The following is a 17,557-nucleotide window of genomic DNA, read 5'->3' as shown; positions in this document are numbered from 1 at the left end:
CAGATTCATGAAACTCTTCTCAGCCCCATTATATCCATACTGTCCAGAACAATGTAGACAAACTGGAAAATAGTTCAAACTAAATTTGAAAATATATCCAACAATTGCAGGTTCAATTTATACAAACTTCAGCATTAGCCTGCAACTGTCACTATGTATAAAAATAAAATGAAAGGAAATTTTGGCAATCATAAAAACCTTCATATAGGCATTGTTCAATCAAGTTCACCAACTGAGAGTGTACAGTCACAGGCAAACAGTACATTCTTGCCAGGAGCAATCTGATCTGAATGCTACAATGACTTCTTATTTCTTTATTGCCCACGAGGGGCTAAATATAGAGGGGACAAACAAAGGGATTAAGTCGACTACATCGACCCCAGTGCGTAACTGGTAATTAATTTATCGACCCCGAAAGGGTGAAGGGCGAAGTCGACCTCGGTGGAATTTGAACTCAGAACGTAACGGCAGACGAAATACCACTAAGTATTTCGCCCAGCGTGCTAACATTTCTGCCAGCTCGCTGCCTGACTTCTTGTAACACCACTAGGTGTTTTTATTATTCTCTTAGTATTATATGGCCATTAAGCAAATAATGTTTCTAATATAAGCACAACACAAGGTCAGTAATTTAAGGGGGGAGCAAGGAGAGAGTGTTAGTCAATTACACTGACCATAAAACTTGACCGGGACCTTCTTTTATCAATCCCAAACTCCTGTACTTAGCGGTGGACAAGAGAGCATTTAGCTAGCAGTTTCCAACATGCTAATCACTGGTTAACTATTTCTGGTAATATGGAGCGACTAGGAAGTATCTGTAAACTGACGATTCTTTCCAAGTCATATAGACTCAAAGAGCAGATTTCCCAGGTTTCCATGGTACATGTATTTCCGGCCCTTGGACGGGCCACCAAACCATTGCAGAGTTACTCATTTTTGCCAATTGAGTGGCCTGGAATAACGTATTTTGCTCAGGAACACAATGCATCACCTGGTGCAGAAATCAAAAATCTCAATCTTACAATCAGGAATCCAACACCCTAAATGCCTCCACATCTGTAAACTGGTATAAAACCAACACCTCAAGACATTTTGTTTGTAAAAGCCATTCTACCTCATTCACTGCCAAAGTACCATATCACACACTTTTGTTATTTTTTTTTTAAATTTAAGAATATCACATTTACTCAATGCTAAAAGTAGAGCCCAATTATAAAACTCATTTTAACTGGGATTTGAAGTTCCGCATGATAGCATATTCACTGGAAGTCACCAAACTATACTAATCAAAACGAATTATATAATATATATCATCATCATCGTTTAACGTCCACTTTCCATGCTAGCATGGGTTGGACGATTTGACTGAGGACTGGCGAACGAGATGGCTGCACCAGGCTCCAATCTTGATCTGGCAGAGTTTCTACAGCTGGATGCCCTTCCTAACGCCAACCACTCTGAGAGTGTAGTGGGTGCTTTTACGTGCCACTGGCACGAGGGCCAGTCAGGTGGTACTGGCAACGGCCACGCTCAAATGGTGTTTATTTACATGCTACCTGCACAGGAGCCAGTCCATATATATGAATGTTTGTTTAATCGGTTGATGTAATTGATATTGAATATGCAATGAATAAAGGATTCAATTACTGTCTGTAGAGTCGAATTCATATGAATAGTGACTGTAATTGTTTATTCAAAGTTTCAACAAAGTTTGAGAAGCCAGTTTTAATGGTGAAACTTTGAAACAAACAATCGCTAGTGATATGAAATATCACTCTCTCTCTCTCTCTCTCTCTCTCTCTCTCACACATGCACACACACAAAGTCTGCTTCATGACTACATGGTTCTGGGTTCAGTCCCATTGTGTAGCACCTTGAGAAGTGTTGTCTACAACAACCCTGCTAGTGGATTTGGTAGACGGAAACTGAAAGAAGCCCACTGTACAATGTGTGTATGCGACATTGACTGGTAGCTGTAAACGAGTATCATTGTCAAACAAGCAGCCACTCATTCGCAATATTCTGTGAGAACTTGTCTGGCCATGAGGAAATATCACCTTGTTTGGAAACTGGTAGGGGTTGGCAACAGGAAGAGCATTTAGTCAAAAGAAAATTTACTATAATAAACTCTGTCCAACCAATGCAAGCATGGAAAAGTGGATGTTAAATGCTGCTGCTGCTATGTGTGTGTGTATGCACATATGTGTATATATATATATATATATATATATATATATATATATATATATATATATTGACTTATGAGACATGTAAATAAATATAAAGTGAGTGTTTGTCTTGTGACTTCAATTTCACGTCACCTTGAGCTTCTCACCTGAAGATTGCAATTGTGTGAAATTCATATCACCTCAATAAACATTCAGTTTAAATAAAACCACATATATATACTGTTGTGTCTGGGGAGAGTCATTTTCTTTTTGTGCCTTATAATGTAACACACTCACCGGTAAAATTTCCGTTGCATCTTGCAACCTTTTCAATAGTCTTGACTCTTGAGAGTTGCAAGACACAACGGAAATTTTAGGAAAATAAAAATAATAAGTGGAAATTTTACCGGTGAATGTGTTACATTATAAGGCACATAAAGAAAATTACTCTACCCAGACACAACAGAATATGCTTCAACACACGAACTCATATAAAGAATCTTGCAAACCAAATCCAAAAACGAACATATATATATACACACACACTGATACATACATACATACATACGAAAGGGTGTTGAAAATTTCCTGGCTTTAAGGGTATTGCACAAGGCCTGGTTGGAAGCCCAACCATCCGAGTTCTTCAACAGGGCTTAGAAAAACTGAAGGACTACTGCAATAAGTGTGTGAATCTGAGAGGGGAATATGTTGAATAAAAGCATAATTAGCTGATTCTCCTGTATTTTCTTTAATGCAAAGCCAGGAACTTTTCAGTAACTTTTCGTGTACATATGCATGTGTGGTTGGCTTCTGCACAGCTTCCTCCCACCAAATTCCATTCACAAGGTATTAATCAACAGAATGTTATGGGAGAAGGCAACTGCCCAAAGTATCGTGCACGGGAGATTGAGCTCAGAACTGCATGGATGCAAAGAGAGTGTCTTTAACCACAGAGCCATGCTTCATGTTTATTTTTACCGACCTCGGAAGGAGATGAATATTGAAGTTGTGCCTGGCAAGATTGGGATTTGAACTGTAAACATTGGAAGAACATAAATGAATGCTGTAAATCAATTTGTCTGTTCAACTATGGATTCTGCTAAGCCCAGGAGAGTGAAAGTTATGAAGAAAAAAAATAACAACAAAAAAGAAACAACAAAAAAACCACAGCAAATGAACAATTAGAAGCAAAGATTGAAACGAAAACAAACAAAAACAGTTATAAATAAATAAAAATTGAAATTAAATTTGTTTGAAGAAAATTTTAGTTTTTTTCTCTCTTTTTCCCCTCCCTCTCACTAAAATGAGAAAAAAAAATTCACAGGTAGGCAGACATTATACAGAATATAAGAAAAATGTACAATATCATTTCTCCTCCTCATGGGACAGCCCATAGATTTTTTCCTTTATCTTTTTTTTTTGAAATTTTTTTGTTGTTTTTGTTTACTGATCACATCAAAAATTTATTTGGCATCCTTCATTATTTCAAATATTTCCATATAGTTCTTTTTTATTCACTATATTTCATTTAACATCTTTCTGAGGGTAATTTTTTTTTATTTATTTTATTTTTTCCATCTCAATTTTTTATTTATTTATTTATTTATTTATTCTTCACATATTTTTTTTTTCCTTTTTTCTTTCTTCAAAAAGTATTTTCGTTTTTTTTTTTTATTTATTTTTAAATGTTTCTTCTTAATTATATTTGTTCCTCTTCAATGTGAATAAAGTCTTTTATCATCTCATCTCATCTCACCTCACCTCACCTCGCAATCAATTCATCCTTGTAGCCTTCTCTCTTGCAGTCAGTCATCTCCCACTGCCACTCTTTGTCTCAAAAAAATACACACACACACACGTCTGCATGCACGCACATCCACGCACGCACGCATACACATATACGTGCACAAACACACACACACAACCTAACACTCGTTCAGATTCTACTAACATCTTTATTTCATCAACCAACGTCATATCATTATTATTATTATTATTTATTATATTATTATTATTACATTATAATCATTATTTAATATGGCTTTCTTTTCCTTAATTTTGTTTTCATCTTTCACACATTAAGTTCCAAAAAAAAAATGTACATATACATATATATATTATATAGATATATATATTTATATATATATATATGCATATAAACAGAATAAAACAAACAAACAAAACTCCTCAATACGCAATGTCACGTTGTAATCAGGCAGGTCACACACAGACGTGACGGCCCGATACAGTCATCGTGACAAAATGCACCACATTTTTTGCACATCACCATGGCCTTTAGACTGCAGGCACAGTTGGGTGACTGCGCTATTGCGCAGCTGCCATTTGGGACAGGAGCGGCACCCGCAGCAGCAGCGGCGGCAGCAACCATCGACGGCAAGACGGTCGACTGGATCATGTGCATCGGGTCACCGACGCTGGTGGCTGCCAGCACGTGTACGGGGGTGCTGCCGGCGATGATGGATACGGGTGTGCTCAAAAGGTCAGATATATGCGCCTCCACATTGTTTGCTAAGCTTAATGCGATGTTCTGGACACTGTCTACTGTGTCTGGCGGTAAGAGAGAGGAATTGGGGGATTGTAAAGGTTGAGGGGTTGGGGTGCCAGACGCGACGTTTGATGTTGTAGTAGTAGTAGTAGTAGTAGTTGTAGTGGTGGTTGTAATTATAATGGTGGTGATGGGCGTTGAAGCCAAGGGTGAGGGTGCTAGAGTGGGTAGCAGGGGGGTAGGTTTATGATTACTACTAATTACGTCGTTTAATACAGAAGTTGAGTTACTTGGAGGCCCCTTCTGTTCTGCTGCAGTAGCAGTGCCAGCTCGCGATAAAAAATTTACCTCTTGTTGTGTTAGATAAAGTTTGTGTTCAGTGTCGACCTCGTCGTTCGGGGTACTTGATGTTTCCGACACTGGGGGCAGCTCGTCATCTTTCAGTTGATTGCTGTTGCTGCTGTTGTTGTTGTTGCTGCTGTAGAGAGCATTGATGCTGGTGTCCACGCTGGCCGACCGGGCAATGTTCTCCGTGTTGCTGCCGGCAATGACCGTGTGGCCGGGGGATTTAGTGGACAATGTGGTTGGCGGTGCACTTGATGACCGGGGCGGTGCAACAGAAACCTGACCATCAAGCTTTCTACTTTTGGAAGAGGGTAACTGACTACAATCAGGATTCGTGTTGTCCATAGAAGTGGAAAAGGAGGAGGTGGACGATGAGACAGTAGGTGGAGAGCAGGAAGAGGAAGAGGAGGATGAAGAAGAAGAAGTAGTAGAAGAAGAAGAAGTGGTTGCAATGGTTGCCATAACTGACTTTGCTTTAGTATCTGGTACCACGACAGTAGCTGTTGTTGTTGTTATTACGGTTGTTATAGTTGATGTTAACAACGCTGTAGTGGTACTAGAGTCAGTCTGAGAACAGGCCAATGCCGTAGTGGCAGTGTCCATGGTCTGTGACATTGAGTCAACCAGCTGGCCAGAGGCGGACGCCACCGCTACCTTGTCCGGTGGTAAAGGCGGCGGTGGCGGCGACTCCGATGCCATTTCACAGTTTTTGTCTGTCCGTTCCAGTATTCTGACCACACAGCCAGAATCTAAAGGCGGCGCTAACAAAGCCGTAGCTAGGATTGAGGTTGTAGTAGTAGTTGTTGTTGTTGAAGTAGTAGTAGTATTACTAGCAGTTGCAGCTGCTGTTACTGCTGCTGTTGATAATGCTGAAGGTGTTGTCTTCACAGCTGCTTTCTCATTTCTGCTTGTTGATGACAGAATCTCTGGATTTGGGCTTGTTTCCTCGACAACGCTTGAGGCTGGTTTCGAAGTAGGCATAGTAGTGGTAGAAGTAGTTGTGGTAGTAGTAGTAACAGAAGTAGTAGTAGTAGCAGTAGTAGTAGTAGCATTAGTAGATGTAGTAGTTGAAGTAGTAATGGCTACAGGAGACTGACTAGCTGCAGAGAGAGCAGAGGATAGAGTAGAGGTTAGAGCTACAGTTGTTGAGGGTGAAGAACAGGTGGTGGATGTCATCGCAGTGGTGGTGGTCGTCATAGAAGACATTAGAGACAGGGATGTTCTGGGGCTGCTGAGTGATGTGGTGGTGGTGGAGGAGGAGATGGATTGCAATGAGTTGGCTGGAGCAGAAAGTGCCGCAGAACCTTCAACTCTGGAGAATGCTGAGGTGGTGGTGTTGATGGTGGTTGCAGTGCTGGTGGTTGGCAAACTCGATTGTACTAACATGTCTGTTGCAGCGGATGTCAGAGCTGCGTGCACTTCTTTCTGCTCGGAAGCTGTTGTTGTTGTTGCTGTTGCCGGTGTCGCCTTGGTATCTGAGGAAAGTGACGACAAGGATGTAGATGGTAACTCCATGCCAACCGAACTAAGAGCCGAGTCATTCTGCACACTGGAACTGTCGTCCTGTCTGGAATCTCTATCTTTATTACTGCCATTATCACTGCTGTCTTTCACTCCCTCGTTACTTTCTTCGACGTTGCCTGACGACGATGATGATGACGGCGACAGCATCGGAGACGTGCTGCTCACAACAAGCTTAGAACTTGATTTCGGGTTCTGCAACTGAGCAAACAGATTAGAAACAGACTCCGACTGCGAGAACAAGATTTTCGAAGATCCTAGTTGGCTTGAGGAACTTGTTACAGGAGTGAGTTTTTGTTGATTGGAGCTGGTGATGGTTGACTGGGGGATAATGATGCTGGGGGCACCAAATGTGTGCTGTTGGAATTGATTGGTTGTCACTTGAATGGCCACGCTACTTGATTTTGGCAACAGCGATACCATTGTGCTCTTGTTCAAGTTACTTCGGCTTCTCTCAAACACAGCTTGGCAGATCTCATGCGAACGTTGCAGATTCACAGCATCATTGTTCTTCTGTGATGGTGCCAGACTACTATCTGATGCTGGCATGCTTTCAGTTTTGTTTGTATTACTATTTGAACTGTCCTTGTTGTTGTTGTTGGTGGTGGTGCTGCTGTTGCTGCTGCTGTTCGGGCTGTTGCTGTTGACAAAACTGATAGGTGATGTTGCTGCCACTGCTGCTGCTGTTGTGGTCGTCGTCGTTGCTGCTGTTGCTGTTGTTGTTGTCGTCGTCAGTGTTGGTGACGTAGCAGAAGCTGTTACAGTACCTGAATCACTAGAACTGGAGTTACTGTTGCTGCTGCTGCTGCTGCTGTTATCATTGTTGTCGTTATTGTTATTGCTCCGCAACTTCCGAAACAATGCAAAAACGTTCTGACGATACTCGTTGGACGGTGAACTCGTGTCTGGTTCGGTACATGTCGCAGCTGTCACGGACGACGTCGTCTTGGACTGACTCGAATTAGTGCTGTTTCGAACAACAGGTTTTGATTTCGGTTGAGACTTTACCAATACCGTGGCAGCCAAGAACTGAGAGGGTACCTGGAGTTGAGCAAGTACGCGGGACTGATTTGTAGGGGCAGAGTTTTTAGAAGAAGCATCGGTGACACAACTGTCAGCAGTACTAGTACTACTGTTACTACTGCTAGCTGCAGCAGGGGGTGAGGATTTGGATACTTGCAGTAAAGCAGTCTGAAGGCGAGGTGGGTGTATTAAAGGAGTGTTGGATGCTGTTACAGGAGAAGCCTGTTTCTCTTGAGGACTGCCTCCCCAGGATGAATGTAAGGTTTTTGGTTGTCGATTGCTTTCAGTCGACGCTTTGGTTTGGGCAAGAATCCTCGTACTGCCAAATTTCTGACTGGGAGAATACTTTTGACGTTTAGAAGGGCTTACACTGTCGATATCAGCAGAACTACCCAACTCACCAGTTAGGTCAGTAGCCACATATAAGGGGCGTTTCAGGTTGCTGGCAATGTCCTGCGAACCAGGCGAAGGTAGTCGGTCGTCCACCTGTGATGTTTTGATCACTTCGGGGACACTGCTGATCACTTGGTCACTCAAAGAGGTGGTAATTGAGGTAGTAGTGGTAATGGAAACAGATACTGTAGTTGCTGGTTTCACACCTGCCACAGCTTCTGAACTGGACATTGCAGCAGCTGAGGTCACAACAAGTGGTAACTTTGAATTGCTGTTGCTACTGTTTCTACTTCCATTACCACTACTATTGCTGCTGTTGTTATTACTACTGCTGCTGCTACTACTATTACTACTGCTGCTACTACTTCTATTACTACTACTAACACTACTACCACCACCACCAGTCACAGCCAATGAACGTGGTTTGAATAAACTGGAAACTCGCTTTGTTTTGCGACGCATTGGAGAGGTAACTTGAGGTGAACGTGGCCGAGAAATAGGAGTTGAACTTGTAGCTTTGGGAACATCTGTGAGATTTCTGCAAAAAAGAAACAGAAGTATTTCAGATTTTTGGATATACAAAAATTACAATGAAATATTTAATTAAAAAAAAAAAAAAAGTAACAAGCTTGGACTGCATCTAAAGTTATTTTATGTGTTTAATTTCAGAAATGTATAACTTTTAAAGATGAAGGTATGGTTCTATGTTTAAGAAGTTTACTTTCCAACCACATGGTTTCAGGTTCAGCTCCACTACATGGCATTTTGGACAAGGGTCTTCCACGATAGGCTGGACTGATGAAAGCCAATAGAAGCTCATGATACATATGTGTGTTTGTGTGAGGTCGTTGCCAGAGCAACAAGCTGACCTCCGTGCCGATGGCACATTAAAAACATCATTCTAGCATGATCGTTACCTGCATTGCCTTACTAGCACTTGTGCTGGTGGCACGTGAACAAAACATTCGAACGAGGTCATTGCCAGTGCCGCTGGACTGGCTCCTGTGCAGGTGGCACATAAAAAGCACCATTTGCGTGTGGCCATTGCCAGTACTGCCTGAGTAGCCCTTGTGCCGGTGACACATAAAAGCAACCACTACACTCTAGGAGTGGTTGGCGTTAGGAAGGGCATCCAGCTGTAGAAACTCTGCCAGATGAGATTGGAGTCTGGTGCAGCCATCTGGTTCACCAGTCCTCAGTCAAATCGTCCAACCCATGCCAGCATGGAAAGCGGACGTTAAACAATGATGATGATGTGTGTGTGTACGTATGAATGTGTATGTTTGTGTCTTATTGCTTTGACACCACATGATAATTGTAAGTGAATCTCACTGTCATACAAGGAGTATCATTCATTTCCAATATTCTTCAAGAACATGCCTGGTCATGCTGAAATATTACCTTGTTTGGAAACAAGCGAGGGTTGGTGACAGGAAGGGCATCAGACCATAGAAAATCTGTCTAAATAAATTCCAATCAAAGCCATACAAGCATGGGAAAATGGATGTTAAAAATGGTGATGATGACTTTGCTGGCACTGGTGCAGTAATGTGCTAGTTTGAGCACTCAGTCATCAGAAGGGCTAAGCTCACTGTCTTCAGTTTTCATGCCAAACCCCTGCCTACAGTAATTAATCTTGGGTAGTAACCAAATGAGTACAATCACAAATACAAGCAGCCAAAATAGGGTTTTCTAAAGGGTTGCTGAAGTAATATTATTCAAAAAATACATAGTTTGCAGATTAGGGTTGATCCACAGCTGAACTGCTAGGTTATGGGGATGAATAACAAATTCCCATGTTGGGAATTGAACCCAGGTCAACTGTGTTATGAGGATGATGTTACACATTTTTACCACATTACTTTAACAATATGGTATATGGAATAATTGGATCCTATTATTTCTAATTATTTACAATAATTAAATTATGCCACCCTACTCAGGTAGTAGTAGTTGATAAAATGACACACTCACCTCTGCCCCCACACCTGTTCAAAATGCTTCATCTGAAAAGAAAAACAAAGAGACCATGAGAATCATTAAAATCTTAAGTAGATGGAAGTATTTTAACAAGCAATATTTCTGAGGCAAAAATCAATGAAAAATAAATTTTCGCTCAAGTTCATTTCTCCCTCTCATTTTCTCACTTTGAAGTTGCTTACAATAGGATTTACAGTTAGAACAATGTCATGTTGTTATAATTACAAGTTAAAAATCTGCCAACTAGAAAGGTCAACTGATATTGTTATGCAATAAATGAGTTGAGAAACAGCAGAAATAGTAATCTATCAGATTAAATGGTTTGCGCTATTACACTCTTTTAACTCTTGTTACCAAATTTCTGTTGAAATTACACTGCTCTTGTTTCAGTTCATTTTAAAATTCATTAAAATAACATTTTTATCACTAAGCTGAGGTTTGGAACAAATTAACAAGAAATTTTGAATGAATATTTTAATTTAGATCACTTTAAAATAAGACTTTTGTACTATAGAACAAGGGACATTCTTATGTGGGTTTGGTATTAAAAGTATTAAGATACAGTGAACATCAACAACACCCGCTATCCCATTATTATGGATAAAATTGGGACCAATAGTATTCTGAGAGCTTTGTTATTCAAACGATTCATACACTTCTATATCTTTGTGCCAATATGCACAACACCAACAATAAAATGATATCTGTGTTACACCCAGATAACGACAAACTCGACATGTGTGAACTCATGGTAAAATACACATCTATCTAGCCAATGTACAAATACAAAGGAAGAAAATGCTCAAATCATTAGCAAATTTTAACCATTATATTCCTTCTATGTTCCAAGAAACTGAAATTTAGTGGAAGCATAATCCTTCATAATATCTATTCCTGAAATGCTAAAAAAAAAATTACAAAGAGTACAGGGTGCCTCAGCCAAAAGAGGTTTCTGTTAGACTCAGTAACTCCCAAGATGTGAAGAAGTTGCAGTGCTAACTTGTTCAATTACAGACAGCTCTACAAGCAACCACCAGATTTATAAAAAAAACAAGGAGATTTTTTTAGGTTCTCACTTATCATGAAACAGTTACAGAATATTGTATCGTTGTAAACAAACTGAATTACACCATCAGTCATCTTATTAAATAATAACTTACCTTCCAAGGATCCATCTTCGTCTGTTCTTTCTCTTCTTCTTGCTTCAAGCGTTGTTGGTTTTCAGGTGTAAATTCTCCTGCAAATTAGGATAAGAAAATGGCGAAAAATGAATACAGTAATGTAATGCCAGTTTCATGTAATTAAGTTTTAAAAAAAAAAGGATGATCTTCTGGTGAGCTGCATCAAATTGCTAATCATTTATTTCATTTATACTATTTATGCTAAGACAGTCTACAAGGCCAGTCACAGTCTATTTCCTTTTAAACTTTTGGCTTTATGCCTACATAAGAAATCAATTTAAAAGTAATTTAATTGTCTGTGCACAAATTTCTTAGTTTTTAAATAATGTTAATTTTGTTTAAATATCAAGTGATTCCTGTCAATAACAAAAACAGGGTTGATGCTAACTGGTCAGTAAATAAGGAGAAATTTCAATGTAAAAACACATGCTCCAACAAGCAATCAAATTCTTTATACCCAGAATTTTTAAATTACATACAACATTCCCAATATTAATATATTCTGCATTTATTTTAGGCACTTTTATTTTCCATGAGAAAACATCCGTGATTTACACAATGTAGCCTACACAGCAAATACTTTTTGCAAGCTATACTAGTATACAATAATCCCTCGACTATCACAGGTGTTACATTCCAAAACCACCCTGTGATAGGTGAAAATCCACAAAGTAGAAACAGTACTGTACTGTATTTTTTATATTATTTTTATAATTTGTATATATTTACTTTATCATATATGCAAAACAACACACACTCACCTCCCAAGTTTCATTTTCCATACAGTATGTGCGATTTTTTGTTTACTCATCTAGGGTACACTATGTATTTTCTTTTAATATATTTTAATTAATGTGTTATACAGTGCAGTACTGTATTTTTAATTATTAATTTATTAATTTTTAGGTGTGAAAATGTTTATTTTACCACAGAAATAATTAAAATTAAAAAAAATATAAATACATATTGGCTGCAGAAACCCAAGATATACTGAAGAGTCCACGATATACATAAATTAGCCAGAAAAATCTGTGATGTACTGAGGGTGCAATAGGTGAGCCGCAATATGGCGAGTGCTTACTGTAGTTTGAAGGTCACTTTCAAATTTCCTTTTTGTTTTGTTTATAATATGTAAATATTTTCAATTATTTTATACAGCAAATTATAATAAATTTATTCAGTTTTTTCCCCATATACCTTAATACTAAAGAAAAGTCAGTGTACATTATACACAAGAACAGTGTTGCTTCTAATATTTGCATGTACAAAAATCTTGCACTATGCATTGAATATACAAATATAATTATTCATTCATTATTTTAGACAAACTTTTGTGTACATGATTTTTTTTGGTGCATTGGTTGCAAAAACTATATGCCTCTGCATGCACACAGTAGAGAGGGAACAGTACATGAGATAGTTTTTATTTCATGAATGCACATTATATGCAAATGTGCTTTACATACAAATATAGTATTTAAAAAAAAAACCTCCGTGTCCCAAAACAATAAAAGCAAGAGTAGAACGACTTATAAATATTACCTTCTGCCAATCTTTCTTTCCATTCTTGACAGGCTTTGGAAAAGAACTCATTATTTAAAGCAGTTGTACTCATTCTGTATAAAAGAAAAAGATAGAGGCATAGAAAATTTCTTTCAACAAACAAATGGCTTTAAAGTTAATAATCTCCCTTGGCAATAGCATTCCTCTCCTGCACAGAAAAAAAATTATAATAATAATAATAACGAAATTATTGTATACAGTGCTCAGGTGCACCACAACTTGTCAAAAGTGAACAGTGTATGAGTGTTGGCAAATCTCAGGAAGCATGGAAGTTTTGAAGGATGCAGTGCCGGAAGTTTGTTCCATACTTCAGCAACTCTTAGCGCAAAAAAATGTTTCCGAAAGTCATGGGAGCAGTGCTGTTTTCTGACTTTGTAAACATGTTCACGTGTGTTAGACAGGTGGAGTTTGAAAAGATGCTCAGTGTTATTGTTTATATAATTGCAATCTAGTGCATGCTAGAAACACACTGCTTTGGACAAGTATCCATCAAACCTATGCCAGTGTAGCCAAAAACGAATGTTCTCATCATTGAAATAAAGTTACCATTTTCAAAAAATATATTTCTTGGTGGGTTCTTCTATTAAACACTTTTAATAGCTAATAGAGACCATGTATCTAATAAGAACCAGTTAATACAATTGCCAAACAAATTAACAGTTCTTCTAAATCAGTATTTCTCAACCACTTTTTTGCCTAAGGACCCCTTTCATTACTATTTTAGTCTGGTGGACCCCCATAGCCTCTTATAAAACCTAGTTTTATAGATACTTTTGAAATTCCTATTTTGGTCATCACACATTAACTTCTGTATGTTGAACTATGTAAAATGTCAGAGAAAGAAACTTAATTGTTTCTCCCAATAAATACATCCAAGTCAAAATTTTTTCATGGATCCTTAATATACTGCTGTGTGTATCCAATTTACTATTTTGCATGCATGGATCCCCCACCCCCACCCCAAACCTCATATGGACCCCGGTTGAGAACAATTGCTCTAAATTGTCACTTTGTATTACTGTCAGTTGTTATCAGTGCAGCTTGGCTATGTCTCCTAAATTGTTATCTTGGTTTAAACAAAGTGCACACAAAAAAAAAAAATTCAAAAACAAAAAAAACAAAAAAAGACACTATTATTTCTTACCTGGACCCTTCAACCAACCGGTCACACTCAGGTAAAAGCTGAATCAACCGATACTGGTAATCTGCTGGAAGAAGCTGGAATGTGTGCTTATTAATTAATGCCTGAAAAAGACAATTAAAAAGTATCTTGTAAAACAGTGATTCCGATTGGTTTAATGTATACAAAACAGATTATTGTATATCCCACTGGTGTAAAATCATCATCATCATCATTTAACGTCCGCTTTCCATGCTAGCATGGGTTGGACGGTTCAACTGGGGTCTGGGGAGCCCGAAAGCTGCACCAGTCCAGTCAGATCTGGCAGTGTTTCTACAGCTGGATGCCCTTCCTAACGCCAACCACTCCGAGAGTGTAGTGGGTGATTTTATGTGCCACCGACACAGGTGCCAGACGAGGCTGGCAAACGGCCACGCTCGGATGGTGTTTTTTATGTGCCACCGACACAGGTGCCAGACGAGGCTGGCAGACGGCCACGCTCGGATGGTGTTTTTATGTGCCACCGACACAGGTGCCAGATGAGGCTGGCAAACGGCCATGATCAGATGGTGCTTGTTACGTGCCCACAGCACGGAGGCCAGTCGATGCGGTACTGGCTACGGCCACGTTCGGATGGTTTTCTTGTGTGCCACGTGCCACCGGCACTGGTACCACAAAGATACAAATTCCATTGATGTTCATCTATTTTGATTTGTTTATGATATATATATATTAGAAGAAAGAAAACAATAACTTGTTACTGAGTCTATATACTTGTGTACAGTTATGGCATAGGGTAAGTTATGAAAAGATCATTTGACTGAGCAATTTATTAATGATGCTCAGATTATCTTTAAGTGATATGGCCTCTTAGGGCTGGGACTTCAAATATGGGAAAGGGGTTTTTATTTAACCCTTTAGTATTTAAACTGGTTGTATGAGGGCCAAACATTCTACATGTTCTATGTTCAAACTGACCAGATTCATCTACTATGCAATGTCTTCATAAAAATATATACATTCACATCATTGAAAGTTTGAAGCTGCATGATACTGCATGATTAATTCAAACCAATTTGAATAAATTAGCATTACATTTGACAAACTAATCTGAAAGCTAAAGGGTGAAAGATGGTGAGTATATGTTGAGATAAAATTTAAAACATTATGTAAACCTAAAGCTGATATATATATATATATATATATATATATATCTAAGTTATGAAATAGTATTCATATATCAATCATAAATAAACTGATGAAAAGACAGAGAAATCTTTTCTGTAGAGTTGTCCAGTACATACATGACAACTTGGAACGGAAATGTTATCTCACATCCTTGAAGCAAAACAAAGAATTTCTGTTTTTTTGATAACTTGTGCTTGAATAATGGTTTAAAATTTTGACACAAGGACAAACCTAAAGAGAAGGGGTGGTCAATTACATCAATCCATGCTAAATTGTTATTATTCTATTCACCTCAAAAGGATGAAAGTCAAAGTGAACTTTGGTGGGATTTTAACTCAGAACATAAAGAGCTTCGAGTAGGGCTGAAACCAATAAATGAAAAGACAAAGAAACAAAGCTAAAAGACAATTAACTCACTCTTAAGTTAGTGTTCACAAGAATGGAGTCAGGTGTCTCCAAGTCAACACATCCTTCTTTTGTTTGTTCCAGCTGGGCAGCAGGACTCAACTTCTTGTTGGTTCTCTTTCGGGGCTACAACAAATGAACAAAGTCATTCACAAAAGTAATTAATAATAAATAAAACAAATTTCAAACAGATTTATCATTTTTTTTTAAACACAAGATTAGAATAGAATAAAGGTTGATGACTACAACAACAATACAGATGATTCCGGGAAATTACAACTATTGTAGGCGCGGGCATGGCTGTGTGGTAAGGGAGCTTGCTTCTTAGCTACATGGTTTCGGGTTCAGTCCCACTGTGTGGCACTTTGGGCAGGTGTCTTCCACTATAGCCCCGAGTCGACCGAAGCTTTGTGATTGAATTCAGTAAGCGGAAGTTACTGCCGTGTGTGTATAGCTGCTCAGTACCACTCCGAAGAGAGAGAGAGAGGGATATGTAAATATTTTCAATTATTTTATACAGCAATTATAATAAATCTATTCAGTTTTTTCCCCATATATCTTAATACTAAAGAAAAGTCAGTGTACATTATACACAAGAACAGTGTTGCCTCTAATATCTGCATGTACAAAAATCTTGCACTATGTATTGAATATACAAATATAATTATTCATTCATTATTTTAGACAAAGTTTTGTGTACATGATTACACAGGTAAATTACCTGTGTAATTTAGAACACTAGCTCCATACTAGAATCATATGAATGATGATAGTGGTGGTTGTGAGGATGGTGGAGGAAGAGGAGGTGATGATTTCTAACATAGACACAAAGCCTCAGTGTGCGTGTGTGTTTTGGGGAGGGGGAGGTAATTATATTATCACCCAGCTTGTTTTATCAACTCCAGAAAAGTGGGAAAACAAAACCAAGCCCTATCGTGGTTTCCACTTGGAATGCCACTAAATACTGCAACAAATTTTGTCTGATGCACTCAATCTGCCAATCCACTACCCCCCAATGATGATGATGGTGAATATTGTGGTGATGACGATGATGATGATGGTGAATATTGTGGTGATGATGACGATGATGACTGGTGATTTACTACTATTTTTCACTATCTGCATAAATAAGATGGTTTTATTGTTTAAACTGGATACCCTTCCTCCTATTAACCATTCAACTGTGAAGTAAGAACAGAATCAAAGCATTTTGCCCAGCATGCTAATGAATCTGCCAACTTGCTGCCTTCACTGCCCTTCTGATAAGAACAATAATAATTGTTTCTAATATAAATACAAGGCCTGAAATTTCATCAACCCCCATCCCTACTTGATTGGTACTTTATTTTATTGACCAGGAGGAATGAAAAGCCAAGGCAACCAGGATCTAAACTCAGACCACAAAGAGCTAGAAGTTCAAAATCATTCCAGTGTCAACATTTCAGTTATTCTTGATAATAATCAGTATTTCTAATTTTGACATAAGCACAGCAATTTTAAGGGAAGGAAATTAGTCAACACCATCAACCCCAAAAGGATGATAGAGAAAGTTGACTTTAGTGGGATTTGAACTAATATAGGCATAGGAGTGTCTTCTACTATAGCCTCGCGCTGACCAAAGCCTTGTGAGTGGATATCGTAGACAGAAACTGAAAGAAGCCTGTCGTATATATATATGTATGCATGTATGTATGTATGTATGTATATATATATACATGTATGTATGTGTGTGTGTGTGTGTATATGTTTGTGTTTGTCCCCCCCCCCCAACATCGCCTGACAACCAATGCTGGTGTGTTTACGACCCCATATCTTAGCAGTTCAGCAGAGACCAATAGAATAAGTACTAGGCTTACAAAGAATAAGTCCTGGGGTCGATTTGCTCGACTAAAGGCGATGCTCTAGCATGGCCACAGTCAAATGACTGAAACAAATAAGAGTAAAGAGTAAGGAGAATTACTGCAAGACATTCTGTCTGATAGTCTGAAGATTCAGCCAATCAATAACCTTAGTAACATCAAATCTTTCTACTATATTCTTTCCTGAAACATATGAATAGCATAGAGTATTACCTGATTTAAAAAACAAGAAAAAAAGCCCATGTTCAATGTCTCTTAATGTTGTACTATCTATTTAATGCACAACTGAGAAACGTACTTGTCAT

At 38.5% G+C, this 17,557-nt stretch overlaps 1 protein-coding gene across 4 annotated transcripts in view; it reads right to left on the bottom strand.

The window, feature by feature from the left end:
• Window positions 1-3,465: 3,465 nt before the first annotated feature.
• Window positions 3,466-17,557, bottom strand: part of LOC115213881 (serine-rich adhesin for platelets) — a 186,274-nt gene continuing 172,182 nt past the window's right edge. For all 4 annotated transcript variants that reach the window (XM_029782835.2, XM_036504618.1, XM_036504619.1 and 1 more), the window contains 6 exons: window positions 15,406-15,519; window positions 13,825-13,925; window positions 12,660-12,733; window positions 11,097-11,173; window positions 9,931-9,962; window positions 3,466-8,494 (listed from right to left, as the gene is read on the bottom strand). In XM_029782835.2, the coding sequence (XP_029638695.1) occupies window positions 4,369-8,494; window positions 9,931-9,962; window positions 11,097-11,173; window positions 12,660-12,733; window positions 13,825-13,925; window positions 15,406-15,519 (4,524 nt within the window). In that variant the 3' untranslated portion in view covers window positions 3,466-4,368. The remainder of the gene's footprint in view (window positions 8,495-9,930; window positions 9,963-11,096; window positions 11,174-12,659; window positions 12,734-13,824; window positions 13,926-15,405; window positions 15,520-17,557) is intronic.

Source organism: Octopus sinensis, linkage group LG7 (assembly GCF_006345805.1).
Source record: "Octopus sinensis linkage group LG7, ASM634580v1, whole genome shotgun sequence".
In the NCBI taxonomy this organism is placed as follows: Eukaryota; Metazoa; Mollusca; class Cephalopoda; order Octopoda; family Octopodidae; genus Octopus; species Octopus sinensis.
Note: the sequence above shows the minus strand (reverse complement) of the source record. Positions and strands in the feature narration are given on the sequence as shown.